The sequence below is a fragment of the Natrix helvetica genome, assembly GCF_964273705.1.
Source record: "Natrix helvetica genome assembly, chromosome: 16".
Classification (NCBI taxonomy): Eukaryota; Metazoa; Chordata; class Lepidosauria; order Squamata; family Natricidae; genus Natrix; species Natrix helvetica.
The window spans coordinates 5,842,716-5,867,070 of record NC_138563.1 but is presented as its reverse complement, the minus strand read 5'-3'; the positions used below and the strand labels follow the sequence as shown (position 1 = coordinate 5,867,070).

The window sequence follows — 24,355 nt, the reverse complement described above, 5'->3', positions numbered from 1 at the left end:
TGGGCTGAAATACACAGCTTACTACATAGCAAATGCTGAGGCTTTAGTTTATTAGAAGAACCTGCTACAGTGAAGACACAATAAGTACATTTAAGGTCAATTTACAGGAAAGCAAAGAAACGCATTGAAAAAGTAACAGCAGGTTAACTATCTGTTTTAAACATCCACTCCCTTTTTTTTTCCATAATAAAAACATGTTGCATAGGACAAAAAAAGAAGCGAGGCAGCAGGGTTTGCGACAACAGCTCCCTTCTTCGAACCCTCCATGGACCGACGACGATGTGGGATCCCGCAACTAAGGGGATTGTTGTTACTCTCCATCGGGCCTAAACTGTGACTAACTTTTCCAACTCTTCCTAACTGGGTTTTTGCTAAAGCCGGAAAGATGAAGGCAGGTAGGAAAAAGCTGCTGATCCCTTTGAGATGTCAGTTGCATTCACGCGCGACGCCCTATCCTTCGGATTATATTTTCTCGTGGCTTCGGGCGTTGTGTTAAACCTTAAAACACTCAAAAGAGCCACAAAGGTCCTAACCAGACGCCCCCACCCCTCCTTCCCGTTCAATTCTGAAGCCAATCGGAAGTCCGGTTCCCCCCACCATACTCTCCTAGCGCCGGCATCCTTTTCCCTCTACCTGCCCTAACCGAAAGCCCTACCAATTGCAGAGCCGACAGCGGACAGGAAGCCGCAGCAGAGGGATGAAAGAGCCACATGTGGCTCCAGAGCCGCAGGTGGCCAACCCCTGTTGTTAACAAAACCAGATTCCTCCCCTTAATCCAATTCAGTGCATTATTTACATGAAGGAAGTCCCTTTAATTCTTCTTACTGAACGGCTGAAAGAAACAAAGACTTGACCCACTTCTGTGTCCTTCAGTGTCCGGTCTAGTTTTGTGGCTGACTTAAAGAACACACAAACACACACACACGTTGTAGAGCCCCCCAAAAAGAGCCATTTTCTGGTGGAAGGATCTTGTACCTTTCTTTAAAAACATTAGATATCCCGGGTTTTTTTTGGGGGGGGGGGTGAAGATTCCAGCATTTTAAACCTGGCAAATCAGAAAAGCTGTGACAGCATTTTATAAGGCACAAAACGAGTCTATACAAAAGGCACCTGGATAAAAAGTTTCTGTGTCTTGCCAGAAACGTCAACGGGCATTTCTTCGGTCCGATACGGGTGATCCTTGAGTTATGACCACAATTGAGCCCCAAACTTCTGTCATTAAGTGAAACGTACGTTCAGTGAGGTTGGTCCCGTTTGGTAACCCTTTCTGGCCGCAGTTGTTTTGAGTGAATCCCTGCAGTTGTTTTAAGATAGTAACACAGTTGTTAAGTCAATCTGGCTCTTGGCTTCCCTGGTCAGGAGGTTGCAAAAGGGGTGATCCTGGCACCGTCGTAAATACGAGTCGGTTGGCAAGCGTCTGAATCTTGCCGATGTGACCGTCACAACTATCGTAAATGTAAAAAAAAAAAACCCACGATCCTAAGTCATTTTTTTTAGTGCTGTTGTAACTTCGGTCACTAAATCAGCTGTCATAAATGGAGGACTGCCTGTAGCTGATGGCCGCTTTATTAAAGGTAAGGAAATCCTGCAATTCTTTTTGTTTTTGTTTTTTTAAAGTGGGACAACTTGGGCCAGCTGAGTAGGAAAAAAGTTAAGTTTCCAAACTTAACGGTATTGAAAAATGGAACTCTGGAAAATTTGAGGCTTTAAAAAAAAATGGAGAAATGCATTTTGATAGCAAAGTCTCTGCTAAATTGGAAGGGAAAAAAACACACAAAGGCATGTCACACTGCCTTCTTATGTTCGTACTGTCAGCTCCCGGAAGAGGCGGCATATGGTGTTTTTTTTTTGGTGGTGGGGGGTCACAAAACATCCCCTCCAATTTACAGACGCCAAGCCCACCCTTCACCCCTGTTTGGAAGTCTGCCCCACCCCACCACGTTCCCCAAATATAGCTGGAAGCACGCATAGGCCTGAAGAGCGAGCTGCGAGTCTCGGACCAACGGACCGCCCGGAATCCTTTTACGAGTTGAGAAGCGAGTTCAAATCCAGGTCACCCATGGACGAAAAGCTGTCCTCGGTGGGAAAGGTCCCCAAAAGGCCGTTGAGGAAGCTGTTGTTGGTCGAATGGGCGGTCCCCCCACCGTCCCCATTGCCGCCGGGCTCCCCTCCCGCCCTCCGCTGGCTGACCAAGCGAGTGATGGATTCCGGGTAGGTCATCAGAGTCCCTTGGGTGTCCCCTGGCAGTGGCGTGGGGCCGAGGCCTTCATTGAGCAGCTGCCGGAACTCGGTGGTGTTGATGCTATCCAGGCTGCTGTAGGTGGTGTCATCCAAAAGGCCCCCCAAGGGATCCCCGCCTTCGAAATGGAGGTGCAGGAAGGCATCGGCAATGCTGTTTTCGGTGTCCATGGAGGAAGTTGGGGCCTGAGAGGAGACGCCCAGGCACGACAGATCCTCCATGTTCACGGTGCTGAAGCTGGAGGCAGCGGTGGCAGCCATGGGAGGCAGCGGGGTGGGATGGTTGGACCCGACAAAGAATCCGGCAGGAGGCTGAGCCATGACTTGCGGTTTCTGAATTGGGCGCATGGGTGAGTGGCTAGATGCTCCCAGAAACCCTGGCACGGCTGGAGGAAAAATCAAAACATGGCTTAATAAAGAAACCGGGACATGGCCAAAGGGAATGAGAAGGCAAAGAGGTTTTCCCTAAAATTTAAGACTTGTTAGTTTTGTGGATAAAACTAGTGGTTTTCTCTACCAAGAACATATACATACACATACTTTAGTCAGACCTCAAACAAACAGCAATTACAGCATAGAAACACAGACGAAGGGAGAAAGACACCCCAACAGGGCCTCTTTTTATTACAGACTCTTAAAGTGATATCAGCCCAAAAACCTTGCTGGCTCATTCCCAGCATGACATCATCATAGCAGCTGATCAGCTCTTAAATCTTTGCCAAGGTCCTACGTGAGCGATGGCTGAATCTTGCTCAGTGTGCCTAAAAGCAGAGAAAAGCAGCAGCCTAGGAAACGAGGCCCATTTGAGTCTTTCCTCACCCAACAAGAAAAAAGAACTGGAACTAAGTGGGGAGAGAAAGAGGAAAAAAAAGAGAGACAGAGAATACAGAATAACCAAGTTGGAAGGTCTTCTAGTCCAATCCCCTGCTCAAACAAGAGAAACTGTAGCGTTTTGGACAAATAGCTGTCCAATTTCTTCTTAAAAACCTCCCGTGATGGAGCATTTACATCTTCTGGAGGCAAAGCTGTCCCACTGGTTAATTGTTCTCACTGCTAAAAGGGAGTGGGGTTTGCCCTTTCTTGCACTCATCTAAATTTCCTAAATAAATAATGCTGTAACCTAGATGGGTCATGAAACGTCTGCAAGAAAACAACCAAGCTCAGAGAGCACCAAGGGCCCCACAGTTTCAACCCTTGAGCTATGAATATTCTCTTGTACAGTTGCATTAAAGGTAAAGGTTCCCCTGGCACATCTGTGCTAGTCGTTCCTGACTCTAGGGGGCGCTGCTCATCTCCGTTTCAAAGCCGAAGAGCCAGCGCTGTCCAAAGACGTCTCTGTGGTCATGTGGCCGGCATGACTCAACGCCGAAGGCGCCCGGAACGCTGTTCCCTTCCCACCAAAGGTGGTTCCTATTTTTCCACTTGTATTTTTTACCTGCTTTTGAATTGCTAGGTTGGCAGAAGCTGGGACAAGTCACGGGAGCTCACTCCATTACGCGGCGCTAGGGATTTGAACCGCCGACCTTCCTTATCAACAAGCTCAGCAGCCACTGAGCCACCTCTGTCCCTGTTGCATTAGTTGCATTACTTCAACCCCAAATGCAGGTGTAAAAAAACACTTCTCAATCCTTACAGCCGTCTCTCACTCTTGGCAGTGTCCAAAAATATTTGGGAACGAGGAAGGACTTACCGCTGGTGTTAGGCCGGGGTGCTCCGTGTTTCGGAATGGCCATGCGGCGTGGAGATTGTGCTTCTGTGGTCCCTACTGTTGAGGAAGGTAAACAACAGGTAACCCTGAATGTCAGCTTCAGAAATGCCCACTTTTTAAAAAGACTTTTTATTTCAAAGAGCAATTCTGGTTGTTTTGAAGAAAAATGGAGCGCTTGTTTTAAACCACTGTTCTTTTGAATAGAAATAACATAACAACATAAACATAAAAAGATGTTGAGACTCTCGAAAGAGTGCAGAGAAGAGCAAGAAAGAGGATTAGGGGACTGGAGGCTAAAACATGAACGGTTGCAGGAACTGGGTGTGTCTAGCTTAAGAGAAAGAAGGACTAGGGGAGACATGATAGCAGTCTTCCAATATCTCAGGGGTTGCCACAAAGAAGAGGGAGTCAAGCTATTCTCCAAAGCACTTGAGGGCAGGACAAGAAGCAATGGGCGGAAACTAATCAAGGAGAGAAGCAACCTACCTGCTTTTGAACTGCTAGGTTGGCAGAAGCCGGGACAAGGAACGGGGGCTCACTCTGTTATGAGGAGCTAGGGATTTGAACCGCCGACCTTTCTGATCGACAAGCTCAGCGTCCCATCCATTTTAATGTGACTTTATTTGCCTGACATACTAGACCAGGCCTGAGTTGATGGGCATTGTAGTCCAAAGCCCCTGAGGGATGCCCTGATCACTTTGCCCAGCCCCAACTAAATGAAAGGGGACTCTTCCCCACTTCCCAGTTTAGCTCTTTCAAACGGGGCTAGCCCCCTTCCTCTCTCTCTCTCCCATTATTTCTTTAAACTTTGCCACCTTTTTTTACCTGCAAAAGGTGTTTTCTGTACAAAGGTTTTAAAAGTGCCCAGTGTCCGTTTGCGCTTCTCCTCGATTCGATGGAAATCGCCTGGCAAAGAGAGGAAGGAGAGGGGGGAACGTCAATGGAGATAGAGAAGATAGCCAATTTTTTTTAAAATCATGTCTTTATTATTTTTATAACTGACTTAAAAGGATACAATATTCCTTCTGCCTCCTTTTCTCCCTGCAATGACAATCCTGTGAGGTGGATTGGACTCAGACTAGGTGGCCCAAGGTGAAGATGGGACTAGAACTTACTATCTCCTGGTGATTGGTGCTAAGCTGGCTTTTCAGACTTAAGGCAGGACTAGAACTCACCGTCTCCTGGTGACTGGCCCCAAGCCAACAATCTGGCTTTCCTGGGTAAGGCAGGACTAGAACTCACAGTCTCCTGGTGACTGGCCCAAAGTGACATATCCACAACTTTTATGCCAAAGATGGAACTAGAACTCACTATCTCCTGGTGATTGGCCCTAAATCACTCAGCTGGCTTTCAGACCTAAGGCAGGACTAGAACTCACAGTTTCCTGATGATTGGCCCAAAGTCACACAGCCAGTTTTCATGCCTAAGAGGGGACTAGAACTCAGAGTCTCCTGGTGATTGGCCCAAAGTGACTTCCTCAGCTCTCATGGCTAAAATGGGACTAGAACTCACAGTCTCCTGGTGATTGGCCCAAAGGGACAGAGCTGACTTTCATGTCTAAGATGGAACTAGAATTCACAGCCTCTAGTTTCCTGCCTGGTGTCATAATTACTAGACCCAATTTATTTTTTATGGACAGGAAAGATTTCCCATAATTATCCTGCTCGAAGGATTAGCAACTGCAACCATACATGCTCGCCAATATGCCAAGAATATGCCAAAATAAAGCCCTGAATAGAGTGAGCCCAATTTACACACTTCTCATGTAATATTGCTATAATATTTCCCATCCCCACCCCCCAACTAAAGATTTGAGATTTCCCTGATTTCCCCGACCGCAATTAAACATTTTAACATTAAACGGATACCTTCATCCGGGAGGTAACGGAATTCCATAGAGCCACTGACTTCTTTGTCGGAGGGACGGTGCAGCTGCATCTGAACCGTCACGGGTTCACGGATTGTCTGATCCGCATAGGGTGGCGTCTTGAAGACAATGGCCACCTGGCGGTGGACATCGGCCTGAGAGAAAGACCCTTTCGCTTCCCAGGAATCCTTGAAAAAGCGGACTTCGATGTCCTCTGGAACAGAAGCAGAGAATGTTGGAGAAGCCATCAAAGGAAGGACCATCAGATCATTAGAATTCCTTATACACTATTATATTAACACTCTCTGATGCTAAGGAGTTAGACATTCTACTTCCGCTCCCCACCTAAAAAGAATTCTTTTCCAACTGCCAGTTGCCTTATACGAACACGCTGATGCTAAGGAATTAGACATTCTACTCCCCCTCCCCACCTGAAAAGAACTCTGTTCCAACTGCCAGTTGCCTTATACGAACACGCTCTGATGCTAAGGAGTTAGACGTTCTACATTAATTTTCAAGCTTTAAGTGTCAATTTATCAAGCCCGATTTCACCAGCTAGTAGATAAATAAAATCAACATTCTGGAAATCCCAGAAGTCCTTTTTCCACAGGCAACTGGGCTTTTTTTATTTTTACTTGAAGATGGTTCGCTTCTTCAGATCTGACTGAACAGTGGAGGACGGAAAGATTTATGTCCCTTGCAGTCATCCGGTCATTGGTACTCCCTCTGAGAATCGTTGAGGCCACTTGGAGGCATATTTGTGCCCTCAGAGTCACCAGAAGAGTGCAAATGAGCGTGGAAACTCCTTGGAAGTTTTGGTTCCACAAGAGTCCACGCCAGAATGTTGAACCTAATAAATGATTGGGTTTCTTTTGAACTTTGTCTCGAGGCCCGTAAATTAATTAGGTCGTTTTCTGGGAACTTCACAGCTGAAAGGCGTTTTAGTGTGTTTACAAACACGGTCCTTTCACAGCACTTCCAAGAAGATTCCATGCTCATTTGCACTACCTCGGTGACCCCGAGGGCACAGATAAACCTCCAAGTGGCCTCAACGACTGTCTAAAAGGATGTAAACAACCAGCTATCTGCAAGGAGTATCAATCCTTCCATCTGTCAGGCCTGCAGTCATATTCCTTTTAGGATCTTTGGCCTGCCACACACTCTATTAATTTCTTCTATGCTGTTTCATTAGTGGGGAATAGGGAGGGGGAATAGTAAGGAGCAGAATGTGTTGTCATCATAATAAAACATTCCTTTCCAGAAACCTCAGGTCATCTTTTGTCTCCGCACCTCTGCACCTGACCGGAACTAGATGGGTGGAAATGCCAGCGTGGCAGAGGAAGATTGGACCATGTGATGGACTTATGGGTGTGGGGGAAAGGTTTTGAACTTTCAACTGGGTGGGGACCCCAGGAAACTTTCAGATTCGGGTTCCCACAGTTTGTACCAACATGTCTCTCTTATTAAATTGGAACTTTGATGAAAACTATGCCTTGAACTCTTGATTTAATTCTGGATGATATTTGGAACGCCGACACCGACCTTCACCATTCAGTCAGAACTGAAGCAGCTTCTTGGATGAGAAGCGAAACCTCTTCAAGGAAAAACAAAAGTCCAGTTGCTTTTGGAAAAAGCACCTTAGGATCGGGGAGACTTTTAAAAATTTCCCAGGGGTGTTGGGGGGGAGGGGAGCCCTACCTTTCTGCACTTTGTCACAGAGGAGGAAGATTTCATCTCCCCCCAGGCAGGTCCCGGAATTGCGGTTGACGCGGCAAATTTTCAGCTCGGCTGTATTGGGTGCACCTACAGAACGGTGAAGGAAAAACAAAACAAAACTCAGGACAGGTTATTCTCGACTTACAACCATTCGAAGCGACACAATGGCACTGAAAAACGGGAGTTATGCCTGGTCCTCACAATTACGACCCGCTGCATCAGGATTGTGTTTGACCTCGGCAGTGTCGGGGGCCGTGGTGGGGCTTAGCCAGGATGGACATGTCAGGGGCACCTGTGGTGGCCAAGTGCTAAGGCAGGACTTCCCTGAGATCCTCTCTCCCTCTCTATAATCTTCCTTCCAGTTTCTGTCTCCTATCTTTCTTTCCTCTGTCCCTTCCTCCATTTCTTTTTCATTTTAACTTCTCTTTCTTTTTCCTTCCTGTCTCCCATCTTTCTTTCCTGTCCCTCCCTCCATTTCCCTTTCTTTTTGACTTTTCTTTCTTTCTCTTTTTCCTTCCTTCCCTTCTCTCCTTTTTCCCTGCCCTCTTCCTTCTCCTTTCTTCTTCCTTCCCCTCTTTCCTTCTATTTCCTTCCTTGCTCTCTTCCCATCTTTTTCTTTGTCTTTCCTCTTGCTCCTGTCCTGTCTCTTCTTGCATGCTCAAATGCAAAAAAGGGAAAAAAATCTCCTTTTGTTTTGCTTTTAATTTGTTTTCCTAGTCCTTGCTAGTCCTCTGCTAGCCCTGCCGAGCTCCATTTCCGCTGGCAGAGGAACCGCAAGCCGGTCCCCCGATAATAACCCTAATTGGACTTTTGAGCGCATGTGCTAAAACAAGCTATCCCCAAAAATATTTAAACGCGTGTGCAGCCGGTCCCCCGGCATTTCCTCTGGTTAGGGTTAGAGAGACAAGAGCTGGAAATCAAGTAAGATGGCAAGAGGATTCATGTCTTGCTCCACGCACCCCAAAATAATACGTCCTCCCCGACAATAAGGCCAAACGCTTATTTTGGAGTTCAAAAAAATATAACACAGGATCTTATTTTCAGGGAAATACGGTAAACATGCCCGAAACATGGATCCAGCTTTTGGGCATCACTCACGATTGTCGTAGATCGGTTGGGAGAAGACCAGGGGCAGCTGAATCAAGTGCCCCGTGCTCGTATCCCGAATCCAGATCTGGAAACAGAGTCGAACTGCATTTAGGTCGTAATCTCCTTTGAGCTCCTCCATTGGTACTGCGGGAGGAAGAGAAAAAGGAATGAAAACATCAAGAACCGGAGATGGATAAGATACGTAGAAATAATTGTGCAAACGAAAAATCGCAAGCAGCTCACAGATAGCTGAAAAAATAGCAAGAGGAGAAAATGAGAAGCAGCAAGATGCTGAGTAGGGAGTCAAGCTATTCTCCAAGGCACCTGAGGGCAGAACAAGAAGCAATGGGTGGAAACTAATCAAGGAGAGAAGCAACTTAGAACTGAGGAGAAACTTCCTGACAGAACAATTAATCAGTGGAATGCCCCAACACTGGAAGTCTTTAAGAAGATGTTGGATAACCATTTGTCTGAAACGGTATAGGGTTTCCTGCCTAAGCAGGGGGTTGGACTAGAAGACCTCCAAGGTCCCTTCCAACTCAGCTATTGTATTGTATTGTATTGTATGTTTGTCATTAAGGTGAGAAGCGGGCTATTCGGCCCCCTTACACAGGCGAAACTGCTCAAGAAATGAAGCTATTAAATGAACAAAAATATGACGATACTAAAGCACGATTAGGATTTACATGGTTGAAACATTTGGAAGGATCAAATAGAAGTGTAACATCTTTTTCATGATTCCAAATTGTGAAAAGTAGCGCACAAAGAATAAAAATTGTAGCTTGATCTAGAAAGGTCAGAAAACTATTGATATGAAACAATGTACAATGTTTTCAAGCAGAATGAAAACTATGCAAGGTTTTAAAAAAAGGAAGAAATATAATCGCAGTGAAATTCTGATTCATAATTCTAACTTAACATTTTATTTGTGATTTATGAAAGAAATTACTTGCTGAAAAATATTACTATAATTGCTTGCAAATATTGCAACACAGGAGCAGACTAAGAGAAAATGGTTGAAAGAAGGAAAGAAGGAAAAGGATTTACTAGTAGAATAGAATGAAATTCAGTAAATATAGCCAATGGTATATAGCCAATATGATGTGAGGGAAATTAGATTAATACTATTTAATGGTGGATAATTCACTAAGTGAAACGTTTACTATATAAAATTAAATTTGAGGCTATATGTTATCGAGAGTAAAACAGAATAATAGATGGAAATGACATGTTAAATCTGATTAACTTGGAGAGGCAAGTAAGGATATTGTTTATACATTTAAGAAATTAAAGTTAAGCTGGAAAATACGGAAAGAAAATAAGACGACTGAAATGCGAAATAAAAATATGATGTAAAATGAACTATGCATAACAGAAGATGTAAAGGGGGGACGGGACACTTTGTTTCAAGAAAAAAAAATTACCCTAAGCCCAAGATTGCTGCAAAGCAGCTTCCCACATTTTTACGGCAATTACACACACACACACACAAACACACAGAGGGTCAGACTTCCTTACCGTTGTACGGGTTATTCCCGGTTTCGATCCGCTTGGCCACGGCCTTTTCCAGATCCCGTTTCCGCACGCACTGGATTCCCAGGTTCTGGAAGCTGGGGACAAAGGCAGGCGTGAATGTCCCACTCGGGAAGGAAAAAGAGGCCAAGGGGTGATGTCTTTCTGATTTCTACCTCCCGATTCCATCTCCTGGACTCACCTGTGAATGGATCGCTCTGGAGACAATTCGGCTTCGTAGTAGCCTTCTTTGCAGTCCTTGCCCACCAGGTCGTGGGGGTGAGGCCGATGGGGGGCTTCTTTGGTCACCAGGGAGATGCGGACCTTCCCTGGACCCTGGTAGTTGTGAATCTGAGGGGGGCAAAAGAGGGAAAGAGTTGGACACGGGCCAGCCAAATGTGCCTCAGGGTTGAATCTCCTCCTGTTATGACCTAGCCTTCCCAAGAGCATGAAGCCAACTCCTCGTCCTGATAAAACCTCTTTTATTTAGGTTAGAAGGAATTCCTCTCCAACATAGTCCGGGCCAACAGTCTTTCATGAGATTTCACAACTGCAGACTTTAATCAGGCTGGGAGAGCTGCCAGGCTGATACCTTCCAAACTCCATGCTGTAGCGGCAATTCCTTGGCAAGAGGTCAAGAACAGATCTTCACTGTAATGAATGGAACTAATTGTCTCCTGCAAACTCCACTCCCGTCGCTTTTATTTCCTCTGGGAAGGGCCATTCATCGCCCACCTGTGGCCTTACTCCCAAGTCAGCCCCTGTTCTTTAGCTGTTCCCTTCGTCTGGCAACTCTGTGCATGTGCACACTGGGAACAGGCTCCAGCTGTTCTTCTGCCTCACTGATGTCTGACTCCGAAGGCAGCTGATAACTGGCATACGACCATGGCCCCCTCTCTGCTTCGACACAGAGCCCTCCTCAGAGCCTTCCCCAGACTCCAGGACTGGCCCAGGTTCCTCCCCAACCTCCTCACTGTCCGAATCGGCTGCCAGATTCGCTGGCGGGCCACACCACCTCTCTGGGGAAAGAAAGGTTTGATTTCATGGGGACGCATTCGCAAAATGGCTGCCCGTCAGCGCAAGCATGTCCAGATGTAAGTTTTCCACCCAGGGAGGCTGCCCAGGAAGTGTCCATCATCCCCGTCTTCATGGCGGATGTGCTGTGACAACACACCAGGTTTTTCTTTGGCCAGGATGGAATGAAAAGGGACCTGGATTTTGAAAGCAACCTGGTGCAAAGGCTTCTGGGAAATGGAGTCTTTCTAGGCAGGGGAGGGGGAGGAGCAGGGAAGGCTGACCTTGATGGTGGGGTGGGTCTTGGTGGTGTCGGTGCTGCGTTCCCCCGGGATGGAGCCGGCCAGGCGGCCCTCGCACTGGTAACGGAAGCGCATCCCACGTTGTTTGGGCTGCTCGATTATTTCCACCATGGGGTTGCTGCTGGGGGTGGGTTCTTGAGGGAGGGAAGGAGGAAGGGAGAAGGAAAGGGAGCCCAGGAGAGAAGGAAGGGAGGGAAAGAAACAGAGGTAAAAGGGAGGGAGGGAGGAAGGGAGAAGGAAGAGAAGGAAATAACGGAGATAAATGGAAAGGGAAAGAGGAAGAATTGAGAAAGTAGGGGGAAAGAGAGAGAGGAGGAAGGAAGGAAAGAAAAAAAAGCAAGGAAAAGAGAAAGGAAGAAGATAGGAAAAGAGAGAGGCAAGGAAAAGAAACAAGGAAGCAAAGAAAGAATGAGAAGGAAGAAAGGGAGGGAAGGAAGGAAGGGAAGGAGGGAAAGAAAGGAAGTGAAGAAAAGGAAGGAATGGAGGGAAGAAGGAAGGAAAAGAAATGAAGGAAGGAAGTTAGGGAGGGAAGGAAGGAAGGGAAGGAGGGAAAGAAAGGAAGGGAAGAAAAGGAAGGAATGGAGGGAAGAAGGAAGGAAAAGAAATGAAGGAAGGAAGTTAGGGAGGGAAGGAAGGAAGGGAAGGAGGGAAAGAAAGGAAGGGAAGAAAAGGAAGGAATGGAGGGAAGAAGGAAGGAAAAGAAATGAAGGAAGTAAGTTAGGGAGGGAAGGAAGGAAGGGAAGGAGGGAAAGGAAGGAAGGGAAGAAAAGGAAGGAATGGAGGGAAGAAGGAAGGAAAAGAAATGAACGAAGGAAGTTAGGGAGGGAAGGAAGGAAAGGAAGAAGGAAAGGTTTAGGTTTATTGGACTTATATGCCACCCTTCTCCCAAAGGACTCAGGGCGGCGTACAACATAAAAACATATATTACAAAAGTTAAAAGAAAGATTAAATAGAATATCCAAAAAACCCAATAGACATTTACAGTAAGATTTAGAAATTAAATTAAAATTAACAATTAAAATTAATAATTTATTTTATTCAGGCCAGGCTGGCTTGCTGGAAAACCCAACTTTTTAGGGTGTGCCAGAAGGACCGGAGGTCAGGAATTATGCAAAGCTCCAGGGGCAGCTCATTCCAGAGGGAAGGCGCTCCCACAGAGAAGGCTCTCCCCCTGGGGGTCACCAGCCGACACTGCCTGGCCGACGGCACCGTGAGGAGGCCAACTCTGTGGGATCGTACTGGACAGTGGGAGGCTACTGGGGGCAGTAGGTGGTCTCGCAAGTACCCTGGGCCTAAGCCATGGAGCGCTTTAAAGATCATTATTAACACCTTGAATCTCACCCGGAAAACAACCGGCAACCAGTGCAGGCTGCCTAAAAGGGGTGTAACATGGGAGTACCTAGGTACCCTCATGACAACCCGCGCGGATGCATTCTGGACCGGCTGAAGCCTCCGGGTGCTCTTCAAGGGCAGCCCTATGTAGAGAGCGTTGCAGTAGTCCAGGCGAGAAAGGACGAGGGAGTGAGTGACTGTGCACAGGGCATCCCGATCCAGGAAGGGGCGCAACTGGCGTACCAGGCGAACCTGGTAAAAGGCCCCCCTAGTCACGGCTGTCAGGTGTCCTTCTAAACTAAGCCGCGTATCCAGAAGGACTCCCAGATTGCGGGCCTTCTCTGAGGGGGCTAAAATTTCTCCCTCTATCATCAAAGATGGAACAAGTTGTACAAATCGGGATGACGGGAACCACAGCCACTCAGTCTCGGAGGGACTGAGCTTGAGCCTGCTCATCACTGTTCGAAAGGAAGGAAAGAGCAAATGAAGTATTCATACTGTAGAAGACAAGCCCTTTCCCAGGCCAACACACTGCCTGGATCACTTAATAACCTATACAGAGATTCGCTTAGCAACCATGGGCAAAAAAGTTTGTAAAATCCCATAACGGCTCTCTCAACCGCCTTACTCAGCGACAGAAATGCCCTGTTCTGATTGTGGCCGTTAAGTCAAGGTCTATTTGCACTGCATTATATACCCCACATCAGATTGATCAGTTTGAAGGCCATTGTCTTCGACTTCCCCCATGTACAGCAGGAAGTGGATAAAATTTGGAGAGGGGGGGGATTTAATTTCTTTGTACAGTGTGCAATGACAATAAACTAAACTAAAAAAGTAAACTAAACTAAAAAACTAAACTAAGCAAAACTAAAAAACTAAACTAAACTAAAAAAGTAAACTAAACTAAACTAAAAAAGTAAACTAAACTAAACTAAAAAAGTAAACTAAACTAAACTAAAAAAGTAAACTAAACTAAACTAAAAAACTAAACTAAACTAAAAAACTAAACTAAACTAAACTAAAAAACTAAACTAAACTAAAAAACTAAAGTAAACTAAAAAATAAACTAAGCAAAACTAAAAAACTAAACTAAACAACTAAACTAAAGGAGAGAGAAAAAAAAATAAAGGAACGAATTTCCCCTCGAGATTTAAAAAAACCAAAACCCATTCAGTTTTTGTCAGAGGCCTCGCCCGAGAGTGTCCTCCTCTGGATAATACACAAGGACACAATTTTTTTAAGAGGCCAGGCCTCTGCTTGAAAAAAAACTGGGGATTTCCTAAATCCTAACTTTGAGCAATATGGGAATTTTCGCCTCTCTTTCTTGAATAACTTGTCATTAAATCACCAGCTCAAGGTTCAGGCTGCCCCTTGCTGTGAAGCTCTCTGTGTTTTGTTTTCATTGTTTGGAAGCCAAAGGAGAGAGAGAGAGAGAGGGAAAAAAAAGGAAGTATTGAACCAGCTGGTGGAGAATAAAAAAAGAAAGAAAAACACTCAGAAGCAATCTTGACAAGGGGAAATCCCCAAACCTTGCTGGATCTAAGACCGGACGGTCCTGAATGAGAGAGGCGGGGAAAAAAATACATTTCCTGGCAGGGAGATTTTCCCCACGTTGGATGGGAGACCTTCGTCTCTGGAGGTTTAGAATCCAAATATTGGATACGTAGAGATTCTCCGTCATCCAAGGTGTTGGTTGTCCCAAAGGTGCTTTTTTTCAGGAGGCAATTGGACTTCCTTGTCTTTTTCCTTTGAAGACGTTTCTCTTCTCATCCAAGAAGCTTCTTCAGCTCCTTCCCTTCCCTACCATCCAGTCACCATCCAGTCTAATAGGCATTATTTGGAGAAAGATGTTTTTTAAGAGAACTTACCATGAAGGGCCCAGCTTGGTGGGAAAAGCAAAGGAAGAATATCTGAAAGAAAAAGGGGGAAAAATAGTGTTTTTTCCATGTTTGGTTTTGCCACACTTTGTTTAAACAATCATTGGTTGAATTTAAGCCGGCATTACTGGGTTTGCAAGTCCCGAGCCACTACGATTTAAGTATGAAAGCTTTCCATGATTCCAAAGAGGGCAATCTTTCAGCTGGATTTCAAAAAGTTTGAGGTTAAACAGGCCCTTTGCCGACAATTTTTTTAAAAATATATATCAGAATGCTAGTCCTCATGGTTATAAGTAGTTGGCTTAAATATGGAAGGCAGGAACGCCTTTTACCAAGACAAATGTTTGTTCTATTATTTATTTTCACAGATAGCAACAATTGGAGTGTTGTCGGAATATTTGCAGAAAAAAAATCAGGTTTTTTTTTTGCCTTCTGGGCATAAAATCCATTCACTCTGGCCCTCCACAGGTAGGGGTCAACTTACAACCAAACATAAACTGTTTGAAGTATGCGTATTTATTTATAAGCCGATAAACCGGCGTTGCCCAGGTATTTATTGATAGCGGGGAAATGTCCACACCAAACGTAATTTCTAATGTTGGATTATATATATGTTCTGACCCCATACCCCACACCTGTGAATAAACCAGAACACAGGCTTGGCTGTTTGCTACTGTTTAATTACTGAGATAACGAATCCTTTGGCTGAGGGCCCAGACAACTCACGTTCAATAGAGTAGCTCTGCAGCGACCCAGATAATTCAAACGAATAGACACGGCTAGAATACACAGATAGATTTTCTTAACTACTAATTCGAACCGTTGTTTCCCGCAAATGTCCTCTCCCAACGCCTCACCTATAATCTCTCTTGGGAGGGGCCAATCCACAACCACCTGTGCTTAATCATCTTCTGTGAGTCTGCCTACGGAGTTGCTGCTTCCGTTTCTCAGCCCTTGTCAATCTAGCATCAGGGACAAACTGCCTTTTATCCTCCCTACTACTCCATGCCTCAGGCGCCTCCTGGTGGCCAACCAGCCTCTCTGGTCCCTGCTCTGAGTCTGAACCCTGCACATCGTCCGAGTCCATCAGCAGCTCAATCGGATCCTGCTGGGCCACACACACACACACACACACACACATATAATTATGAAATTTATTTGTGGCCCATCTTGTATCCAACAACTCTAGGCGGTTACAACAGAAGTGACAACGGCGCTGAAAAAGGTGACTTACGACCAATCCTCACACTTGCAACAACTGTTCCCACGATCGCGTGATCAAAATTTGGATGGCTTGGGAAGCGACTTTCTTCTGACAAGTGAAGTCAATGAAATAAAGACCGCATGGCCTGTGTAGCAACCGCAGTGATTGGCTTAACGACCGTGGCAAAAAGGTCGCCAAGCAAGGCACTCTGCCTTGCTTAGCGACGGACATGTTGGGTTCAACGGTGGTTGTACGTCGAGGATCTACCTGTGCAGATCACCCAGTGTCGAATCCAAGACGCTGAAGAAGGAAGTTTTGAAAAGAGAAGCAGAAAAGTCTGTGCTGTGCCCGAAAAGAGGAAGTTGAAGATGAAAACTTCACGTCCAAATAGTTCACAGACTTCTTAAAAGTCTTTAAAAATTGGGGGGGGGGGGTGTTCTTCCCCCAACTGAGGCTCTTTGCTGCTCCAATTATACTTTTGAGGTTTGCTTTTATTTAGTCACTTCTGAAGACATTTCGGGGTCTAGATCACCTGTGGTTTTCTCTTAGATCAGGGTTTCTCAAACTTTTAAGATGAGTGGACTTCGATTCCCAGAATCCTGGGAGTTGAAGTCCACCCATCTTAAAACATGCAGGCTGGGGAATTCTGGGATTTGAAGTCCAGACATCTTAAAAGCTTTGGGATTGAGAAGTACTGGTTCAGAAGAATGAGGGGGTGGCTGTAACTTGGAGATGCAGTGGAGGGGGGGAGAGATATTCTGCTTAGATTTTGCACCCCAATGCAGTATCCAAACATGTGGGTTTGTTAAATAATGAGAATAGGATTCTGTCAAAATGTTTGGTTCTGTCAAAATGCAGATTCCAGAGTGAAAGCCAATTTCAGCTCGGCTATGCCACTCTTTGATTTTCATTCTTTGAAAACACGGAGGAATTTCAGGTCTCTTTGCAAGCAAATCAGGGAAGGGAATCTGTGGCCTTTTCGCTTTTTAATCAAGCGGTGTTAAATGCAGGTCAAATATATCTCCGTTGCAGTATTCTTCCTTTTTCATCGCTTTGCAAGCGGACTTCTGTTTTTTCTTCTTCTTTTTAGCAATCGGGGAAAGAGTGACCCAAGGGGTCGTGACCTATGGAGCCCTTGTCCTCTAAAGGTATTGGGAATCCTGGAAACTGAAATCCCAACCTGGCCTAAAGTCAGCAACTTCCAAAACAAATTAGAGGATTGTTGGCATCTTAATTTTGAACAACAAATGGGCTTTTTTGGCCAACTCCATGATCCTTCCTGGCTCTCCATGTCCTAACCCAAGTTTAAATTGCCGCATGCATGCTTTTTTAAAATCCTAGTTTAAAATTTTAATCCTAGTTTAAAATTTTAATCCTAGTTTAAAATTTTAATCCTAGTTAAAATTTTAATCCTAGTTTATAATGGCAGCAGGCATTGCTAGTTTTAATCCTAGTTTAAATTTGAATCCGTTTAAATGTAAACCTAGTTTATAATGGCAGCATGCACCCAATCTGATCCTAAATTTTAATCCTAGTTTGTAATGGCAGCATGCACTGCCAGCTTTAATCCTGGTTTAAATTCTAATCCTTGCTTAAATCTAAAATGTACTTTAAAATTTAATCCTAGTTTATAATGGCAGCATGCACTGCTAGTTTTAATCCTAGTTTAAATGTTAACCCTAGTTTAAATTTTAATCCTAGCTTAAATGTTAACCCTAGTTAAATGGCAGCATGCCATTTTTAGTTTTAATCCTAATTTATGTTTTATCCTACTTTAAATGGCAATGCCCATTCCCCGTAACTCCTTTGAGTTCTGAAGTTTCAGGAGACATTGTCTCCACTGGGCTGTGAAGCCACCGAGGACTAGAAAACTGGTTCCAGCCAATGAACTTTGTAGAGCTGAATGGCATTCCTGGCTGGGCTATATATATTCCACATTCCTTCGATTTCGCAGATAGCAGGTTCACACCCCGCCACAACAAACAATCAGCCTCTTAGAGCAGCCAAGCTCTGTGGTTGTAAAATGTTAGTACAAATTTGTGGCGGTGATTGGAAGAATAGTATGACTTTAGCCAAAGCCTTGAGGACTAGAAACTGGGTCCAGTCAATGATTGGTACAACCTGAAGGGGCTCTTTTACACATTTCTAAGATTTTCTAGCACAGTCTGCTTCACCAAATAAATAACCTGTGGGCCACAAACACAACATACTGCAAATCACACACACAAACATACCTCTTATACTTTTAGAATCTGGCAGCTGATTCGGAGAGTGAGGAGGTTGGGGAGGAACCTGGGCCAGTCCTGGAGTCTGGGGAAGGCTCTGAGGAGGGCCCTGTGTCGGAGGCAGAGAGGGGGCCAGGGCCGTCTGACAGTTATCAGCTGCCTTCAGAGTCAGACATCAGTGGGGGCAGAGGAACAGCTGGAGCCTGTTCTCAGTGTGCGCATGCGCAGAGTTGCCAGACGAAGGGAACAGCTAAAGAACAGGGGTCGACTTGGGAGGAAGGCCACAGGTGGATGATGAATGGCCCCTCCCAGAGGAAATAAAAGAGGAGCAAAAGGGGAGTGGAGTTTGCAGGAGTCCATTAGTTCGCTTCATTGGTTTGTGACTCTCCGAGACTCCTGGCCAAGCTTTGCAGATATCGGCCTGGCAGCTCTCCAAGCCAGATAAGGTCTATGACTATAAATCCTCCTTTGAAAGACTTTGCTGGATGTGAATGAGAGGAATTCACAGTAACTTAATAAAAAGGGGTTTTGTCGGGACCAGGACTTTGCTTCAGGCCCTTGGGAAGCTTAGGTCAGAACATCTGGTTGTGAAAAAGTGTTAGGATTTCACCCACAAAGTTCTCTGTCAAAAATCCAACAGGTTCAGCTTTTCCAACGGGTACAGCAGCTACACTTGAGCACAGGCAGTCCTCAACTTACAAAAGTTTGTTTAGTGACCGTACGAAGTTACCACGGTACGGTCCCTGTGTAAAAATATTTCCGTTTCATCTCTCTGGTGTTTTTTTGAAAATGTGGCTTTCTCCATTTGCCTGAAGTTGTGTAGGGTTTCCTGCCTAAGCAGGGGGTTGGACTAGAAGACCTCCAAGGTCCCTTCTAGCTCTGTTATTCTATTCCATTATTCATTATTCTATTCTATTCTATTCTATTCTATTCCATTCTATTTCTCCTAATTCTACTCTCTATTCTATTCTATTTCTCCTATCCTGTTCTATTCTATTCCATTCCCTAATCTATTCTATTCTGTTCTATTCTTGCTGGACTTTTTTTAAGGCAAAGATTTATTGCACGCTCATGACTTTGATATTACTTAGTTACCAATTTGTTTTATTTCCTGCCTCACCCTATTATTGATCGAAAGACTGGATAGATGAATATCTTTTTATTACAGTCACCAGATTAGCCTTTACCTGGCCTTAGACAAAACGTCTGTTTTAATCTAGAATGAAAATCCCTTTTCATCTCTTCCATTCTGAGGAATGCACCCATACCATTTAAACTCCTTGATTTTAATTTGAATTTTAGCTCGGAATTGTTGAGAGCTGAAATAAAAGTTTATTATTATGGTTAGTATGATAATTAAACATAGATTTGAGTTGGCAATTGTAGAGTCAACGTTACAGAATGAATGAAGTAAACCTGAATGCTGCCTGATGGAAATTTGTAGAAATTTGTAAGTCGAGGACAACCTGTTATCGATAGATATAAATATACCAATGCTGGAAAAATAATAGAAAATCAGAACACACGACCTCACGGAATAGTGAAATTCCTAAACAAAATCAGGAATACAAAAACATCTTTTGGCCACATGCTTTTATTAACTCACCAACTGATAGCCTGGCGCTTCCCGGGTATTTATTTATCCCAACCCTCCTTCCATGAATTTCTAATGTTGGATTTTCCCTCTTAGCAGAGGGAGACGCCTTGTGGAGTGCTGTGAAGTTACCATGGCAACCCCAGAGCACTGTACAATAGAAGCCATTTTACAGCAGTACAGTAGAAGCCGTTTTAAGGCACAACAGGCTGTCTCTTAACAGAACACGCACCCCGAGGGGTGTTAGGGATGTCTTATCCCCACAGTATTTTTCTCCAGAAAGTCAGTCATCTGTCTACCAAGTTTGGTTGAAATTGCTTGAGGCGTTCCAGAGTTATACACACATATACACAGACAGCTGTTTGACAGAGATTTGTCACTTCTAAAGGGCCAGCAGCCTAAAGCCAATTCAAACAGTCCAAAAATACATCTTAAATTCCACCACCACCAAGAGATTCACACAAGGAAATAGCGAAGTCCCCTGTGAAGTCAGAATCTTTGAAAATGCAAACTGCCCGGTGATTTTCCGAAAAAGCCACACATCTGGTGCATTTTTGAGGCAGACACTAAAGTGCGTTAAGCAAGGAGGCATGTGTTGTTGCGTGTGTGTGAATCACTCAAGCCTGACTTTTCAGGATATTGTTATTTAACTTTTCTTTTTTCACGGGCTGTTTTTCAAAGAGGCAGTAAAGACAAGACAGCATTGGAAAACCATCTTCTAGGAAACAGCCGGGTGTGGAATGGACAATTCCCAGAATTCCTAGCTGTTCCCCCCCCCGCCATTTTTCTAGGAATTCTGGGATTTGCAGTTTTGCAATGCCCGTCCTACACAGTGAAGGAAGATGCTTCGAAAGCATAAAGAAACCAGGCCAGGTTAGGATGGGGAGATACTCTTTTGAAGCAATTGAAAAGGTCAGGGTGAGCCAAGAGACCCCTCCAGATGGTCTCATGGGGTCCCTGCCCGGTCTTTCTTTACATCCTGACCTCCCCTTCTCTCCCAAACAAAAAAAACTGAGAACAATTTTTTTCCGCCAATCTTGTAAATAAAAGTAATAAAAATAAAAGAGAGGACATTTCCTACTGAAATGGAGGGAGCATATTTTTTTCTAGAGAATTCAAGTAGTCCTCGAATTACACCGGCTCGTTTAGCGCCCCTTTGAGGTTAGAAGCCACCCTGAAAAAACTCAGACCGGTCCTCACGCTTACGACGGGCGCAGCATTTCTCACAGTTCTTGATGAAAGTTTGGGCACTGTATTTATAACAGATGCAGCACCCCAGTGTCCTGAGGTCGGCCCTCACAGCCTTCCTAGCCCGATTTGACAACAGGAGGGGGAAAAATGCCAGATTCACTTAAGGACCGGCACGATTCGCTTAACAACAGCAGTACAACTGTGGCCAACAAAAGGGCTGTAAAATCGAGCCAAACTCCCTCGCTTAGCAACCGAACAGGAGGGAAGCAAAAAGGAGGAATATGGGGGGGGGGGGGGAGAGAAAAAGGATAACAGGGAGAAAGTGACAAGGGGCTATTTAGGTTTTTTTTTGGGGGGGGATCCCTAAATAAATAAATGAAAGCAGAGGCCAGCCACTACACTTTCGGAGAGGGGGGGGGGACAGAGGGGTGGAAACTCTAACAAGGTCTCATCAAACCAGACTGCAAAAGGCGCAACTCTTTTCTTGGGGTGTGTGTGTGTGTGTGTGTGTGTGTGTGTGATCTGATGCCCCTCCATAAAGGGAGGGTGGAAAAGGGAGAGCTAAAACGAGATGGGGAGGGCCCCCTCCCGGGCAGCCACAGGTGCCCCTTTGGGGGGGGCGTCTGATACCCCCAATCAAGAGGGGAGAAAAGGGGGGCTAAAAGGATAAAGGGGTCCCCTCCACTGCAGCCCCTTTCTTGGGGTGGCCTCTGATACTCCCAATCAAGAGAGAAAGGGGGGGGGGGCTAAAAGGAGAAGATGGTCCCCTCCCCTGCAGCCACAGGTGCCCCTTTCTTGGGGGGGGGCGTCTGATACCCACAATCAAGAGAGAAAAGGGGGGCTAAAAGGTGGTCCCCTCCCCTGCAGCCACAGGTGCCCTTTTCTTGGGGGAGGTGGCATCTGATACCCCCAATCATGAGGGGGGGGAAAGGAGAAGAGGGTCCCCTCCACTGCAGCCCCTTTCTGGGCGGTGTGTGTGTGTGTGGTCCCCCCCCTTAATCAAGGGAGGGGAGAAAAGGGGGGGCCTCAAAGGAGACGTGGGGGGGTTCCCACAGATGCTGGGGGGGAGGGGCAGAACCCCAAAGGAAGGGATGGGGACATTGAGGGGGGAGGGCAGACGACCACCCATCAAGGGGGGGAAAGGAGAAGGGGGGAGGGGCAGAGCCCCAAAAGGAGGGAATGGGAGGGGACAGAGAGGGGAGGGCAGCTCCTTTCTTGAGGGGGCGTCTGACCCTCCCAACAAGAGAGGTGAGAAAAGGCGGGCCTAAAAGGAGACGTATGGGGCTTTTTTTTTACCTCAGGTGCAGAACCCCAAAGGAAGGGATGGGGACATTGAGGGGGGGAGGGCAGACGCCCCCCCCATCAAGGGGAGAAAGGGGGGGCTCAAAGGAGAAAGGGGGAGGGGCGGAGGGGCGTGGACAGAGGGGGAGGGGAGGAGCCAAGACCCCCTCACCTTCCATGGTGGTCGCAGGCAGCGCAGGGGCCCTCTGGGGCAGGGGGTCTCCCATGGCGGGCCAGGGTGGGGCCCAGAGGCCTGGCACAAGCCACGCAGCGGCGGCTCCCAAGGGCCGCAGCCCCCGCTCGACGCCTCCACAAAGCCCGGGGAGCCGAGCCGAGGGTCTTTTCCCGCCCCCGCTTCTCTCACTCTGTCCCTCTCGGCTGGCGTCGGCGTCGGCGTCGGGAAGAGGCGAGAGCGGAGGCCGCGGCTGAGGCGGCGACGGAAGCTTCGCGGCTACAATATATCCAGCCCGAAGGAAACACCCTGGGCCACGTGACCACGGCGCTTGCTGGGAAAGCCCCGCCCCGGCGTTCCGACCACGCCCCCTGATGCAAATCGCGGGGGCGGAAGGGCGGGGCGGGGCGCGAGCTTCCAAGAGGGAGAGCAAGGGAACTTAGGGGCAATAGTAAATAGTTATAGACAATAAATAAATAAATAAATAAATAAATAAATAAATAAATAAATAAATAAATAGTATAAATAAATAGTATAAATAAAAAATAAATAAATAAATAGTAAACAGTTATAGTCAAGAAATAAATAAATAGTATAAATAAAAAAATAAATAGTCAATAGTTATAGTCAATAAATAAATAAATGAATAAATAAATAGTATAAATAAATAAATGAATAAATAGTAGTTATAGTCAATAAATAAATAAATGAATAAATAAATAGTATAAATAAATAAATAAATAGTAAATAGTTATAGTCAAGAAATAAAAATAGTAAAATGATAACGAGGTCAATGATACCTGTGATACATTTTTAAAGGTTCAGTTGATTTTCACGTTTAATGAATGAGATGATGAAGATGATGATAATAAATGATAACAACAACAATAATAATGTTCAGTTGACTGAGTTTCATGTTTAATGAATAAAGTAAATATAATAATAAATAATTATTAATAGATATTATTACTAATATTATTATTATCATGTTGTTATTATTATTATATTGTAATAATAGTATCATTATTATTAATTGATATGACTGTTCCTGGAGATGCCAGAGTCGAAGAAAAAGAACTAGAAAAAATCATGAAATACAGCGACCTGGCCATCCAAACTACACGGCTATGGATGAAGCATGCAAGAGTGACACCCATTGTCATCAGGGCACTTGGCACCCTGTCCAAGAATTTTACAAGATACATCCACAAATTGCAGCTTCCTGCAATAACCCCAGCGGAAGGGCTACTAGGAATATCATATATTTTAAGGAGGTCCTTGGTTGATACCTAGGACGCTGGCAGCAAACCGTATCAACCATTAGCACCAGTCACTGGTATTTGTAATGCATTTTGGAATGTTCAGTTGGCTGAGATTCATGTTTAATGAATAAAGTATATATAATAACAACAGCATCTTGGTTGATATCTAGGACGCTGGCATCAACCCTTATCAACCATTAGCACCAGTCACTGGTATTTCTGACACAATTTAAAATGTTCAGTTGATTGTGTTTCATGTTTAATGAATGAAAGAGATAATGAAGATGAAGATAATAATAATAATAATAATAATAATAATAATAATAATAATAATAATAATAATAATAATAATAATAATAATAATAATAATAATAATAATGTTCAGTTGATTTGAGTTTCATGTTTAATGAATAAAAGAGATAACGAAGATGATGACGTTTAGCAACCTCTCTGGATAGCTGCTTGCCCAGCCTCCCAGTTGGCACCTACCCAGGAATAAATCCATATATTGGATTTATTCCTGGGTAAGTAACAGCTGCGGTGGCCTAAATCTTGCCTCACAATCAGGAGGTTGTGAGTTCGATCCTAGGTAGAGGCAGATGTCGGGTCTCCTGCTTGTGCAGGGGGTTGGACTAGATGACCTGAAAGGTCCCTTCCAACCCTGTTAACCGCTTACAGAGACCCAAAACACTTTAAACTACCCACATCCGGGTCTCACTGCCAGGGACGTCCCCGACTTCCGCTTCGCTTCCAGGCTCTTTCGGGCGAGCT

The 24,355-nt window shown here is 45.1% G+C and overlaps 1 protein-coding gene across 2 annotated transcripts; it reads right to left on the bottom strand.

The window, feature by feature from the left end:
• Positions 1–31: 31 nt before the first annotated feature.
• On the bottom strand, positions 32–24,310 carry RELA (RELA proto-oncogene, NF-kB subunit). Of its 2 annotated transcripts, none has more exons than XM_081968195.1 (11): positions 24,290–24,310; positions 14,647–14,688; positions 11,429–11,580; positions 10,333–10,481; positions 10,137–10,228; positions 8,628–8,762; positions 7,512–7,616; positions 5,815–6,027; positions 4,772–4,852; positions 3,929–4,003; positions 32–2,624 (listed from the first exon to the last, which is right to left on the bottom strand). In XM_081968195.1, exons 3-11 carry the CDS (start codon positions 11,555–11,557, stop codon positions 2,023–2,025), a joined length of 1,581 nt encoding a protein of 526 aa, XP_081824321.1. In that variant the 5' UTR covers positions 11,558–11,580; positions 14,647–14,688; positions 24,290–24,310; the 3' UTR covers positions 32–2,022. The 2 variants fall into 2 exon arrangements, with proteins under 2 accessions (XP_081824321.1, XP_081824320.1); XM_081968194.1 differs by lacking the exon at positions 24,290–24,310 and adding an exon at positions 22,323–22,658.
• Between the last annotated feature and the right edge of the window lie 45 nt (positions 24,311–24,355).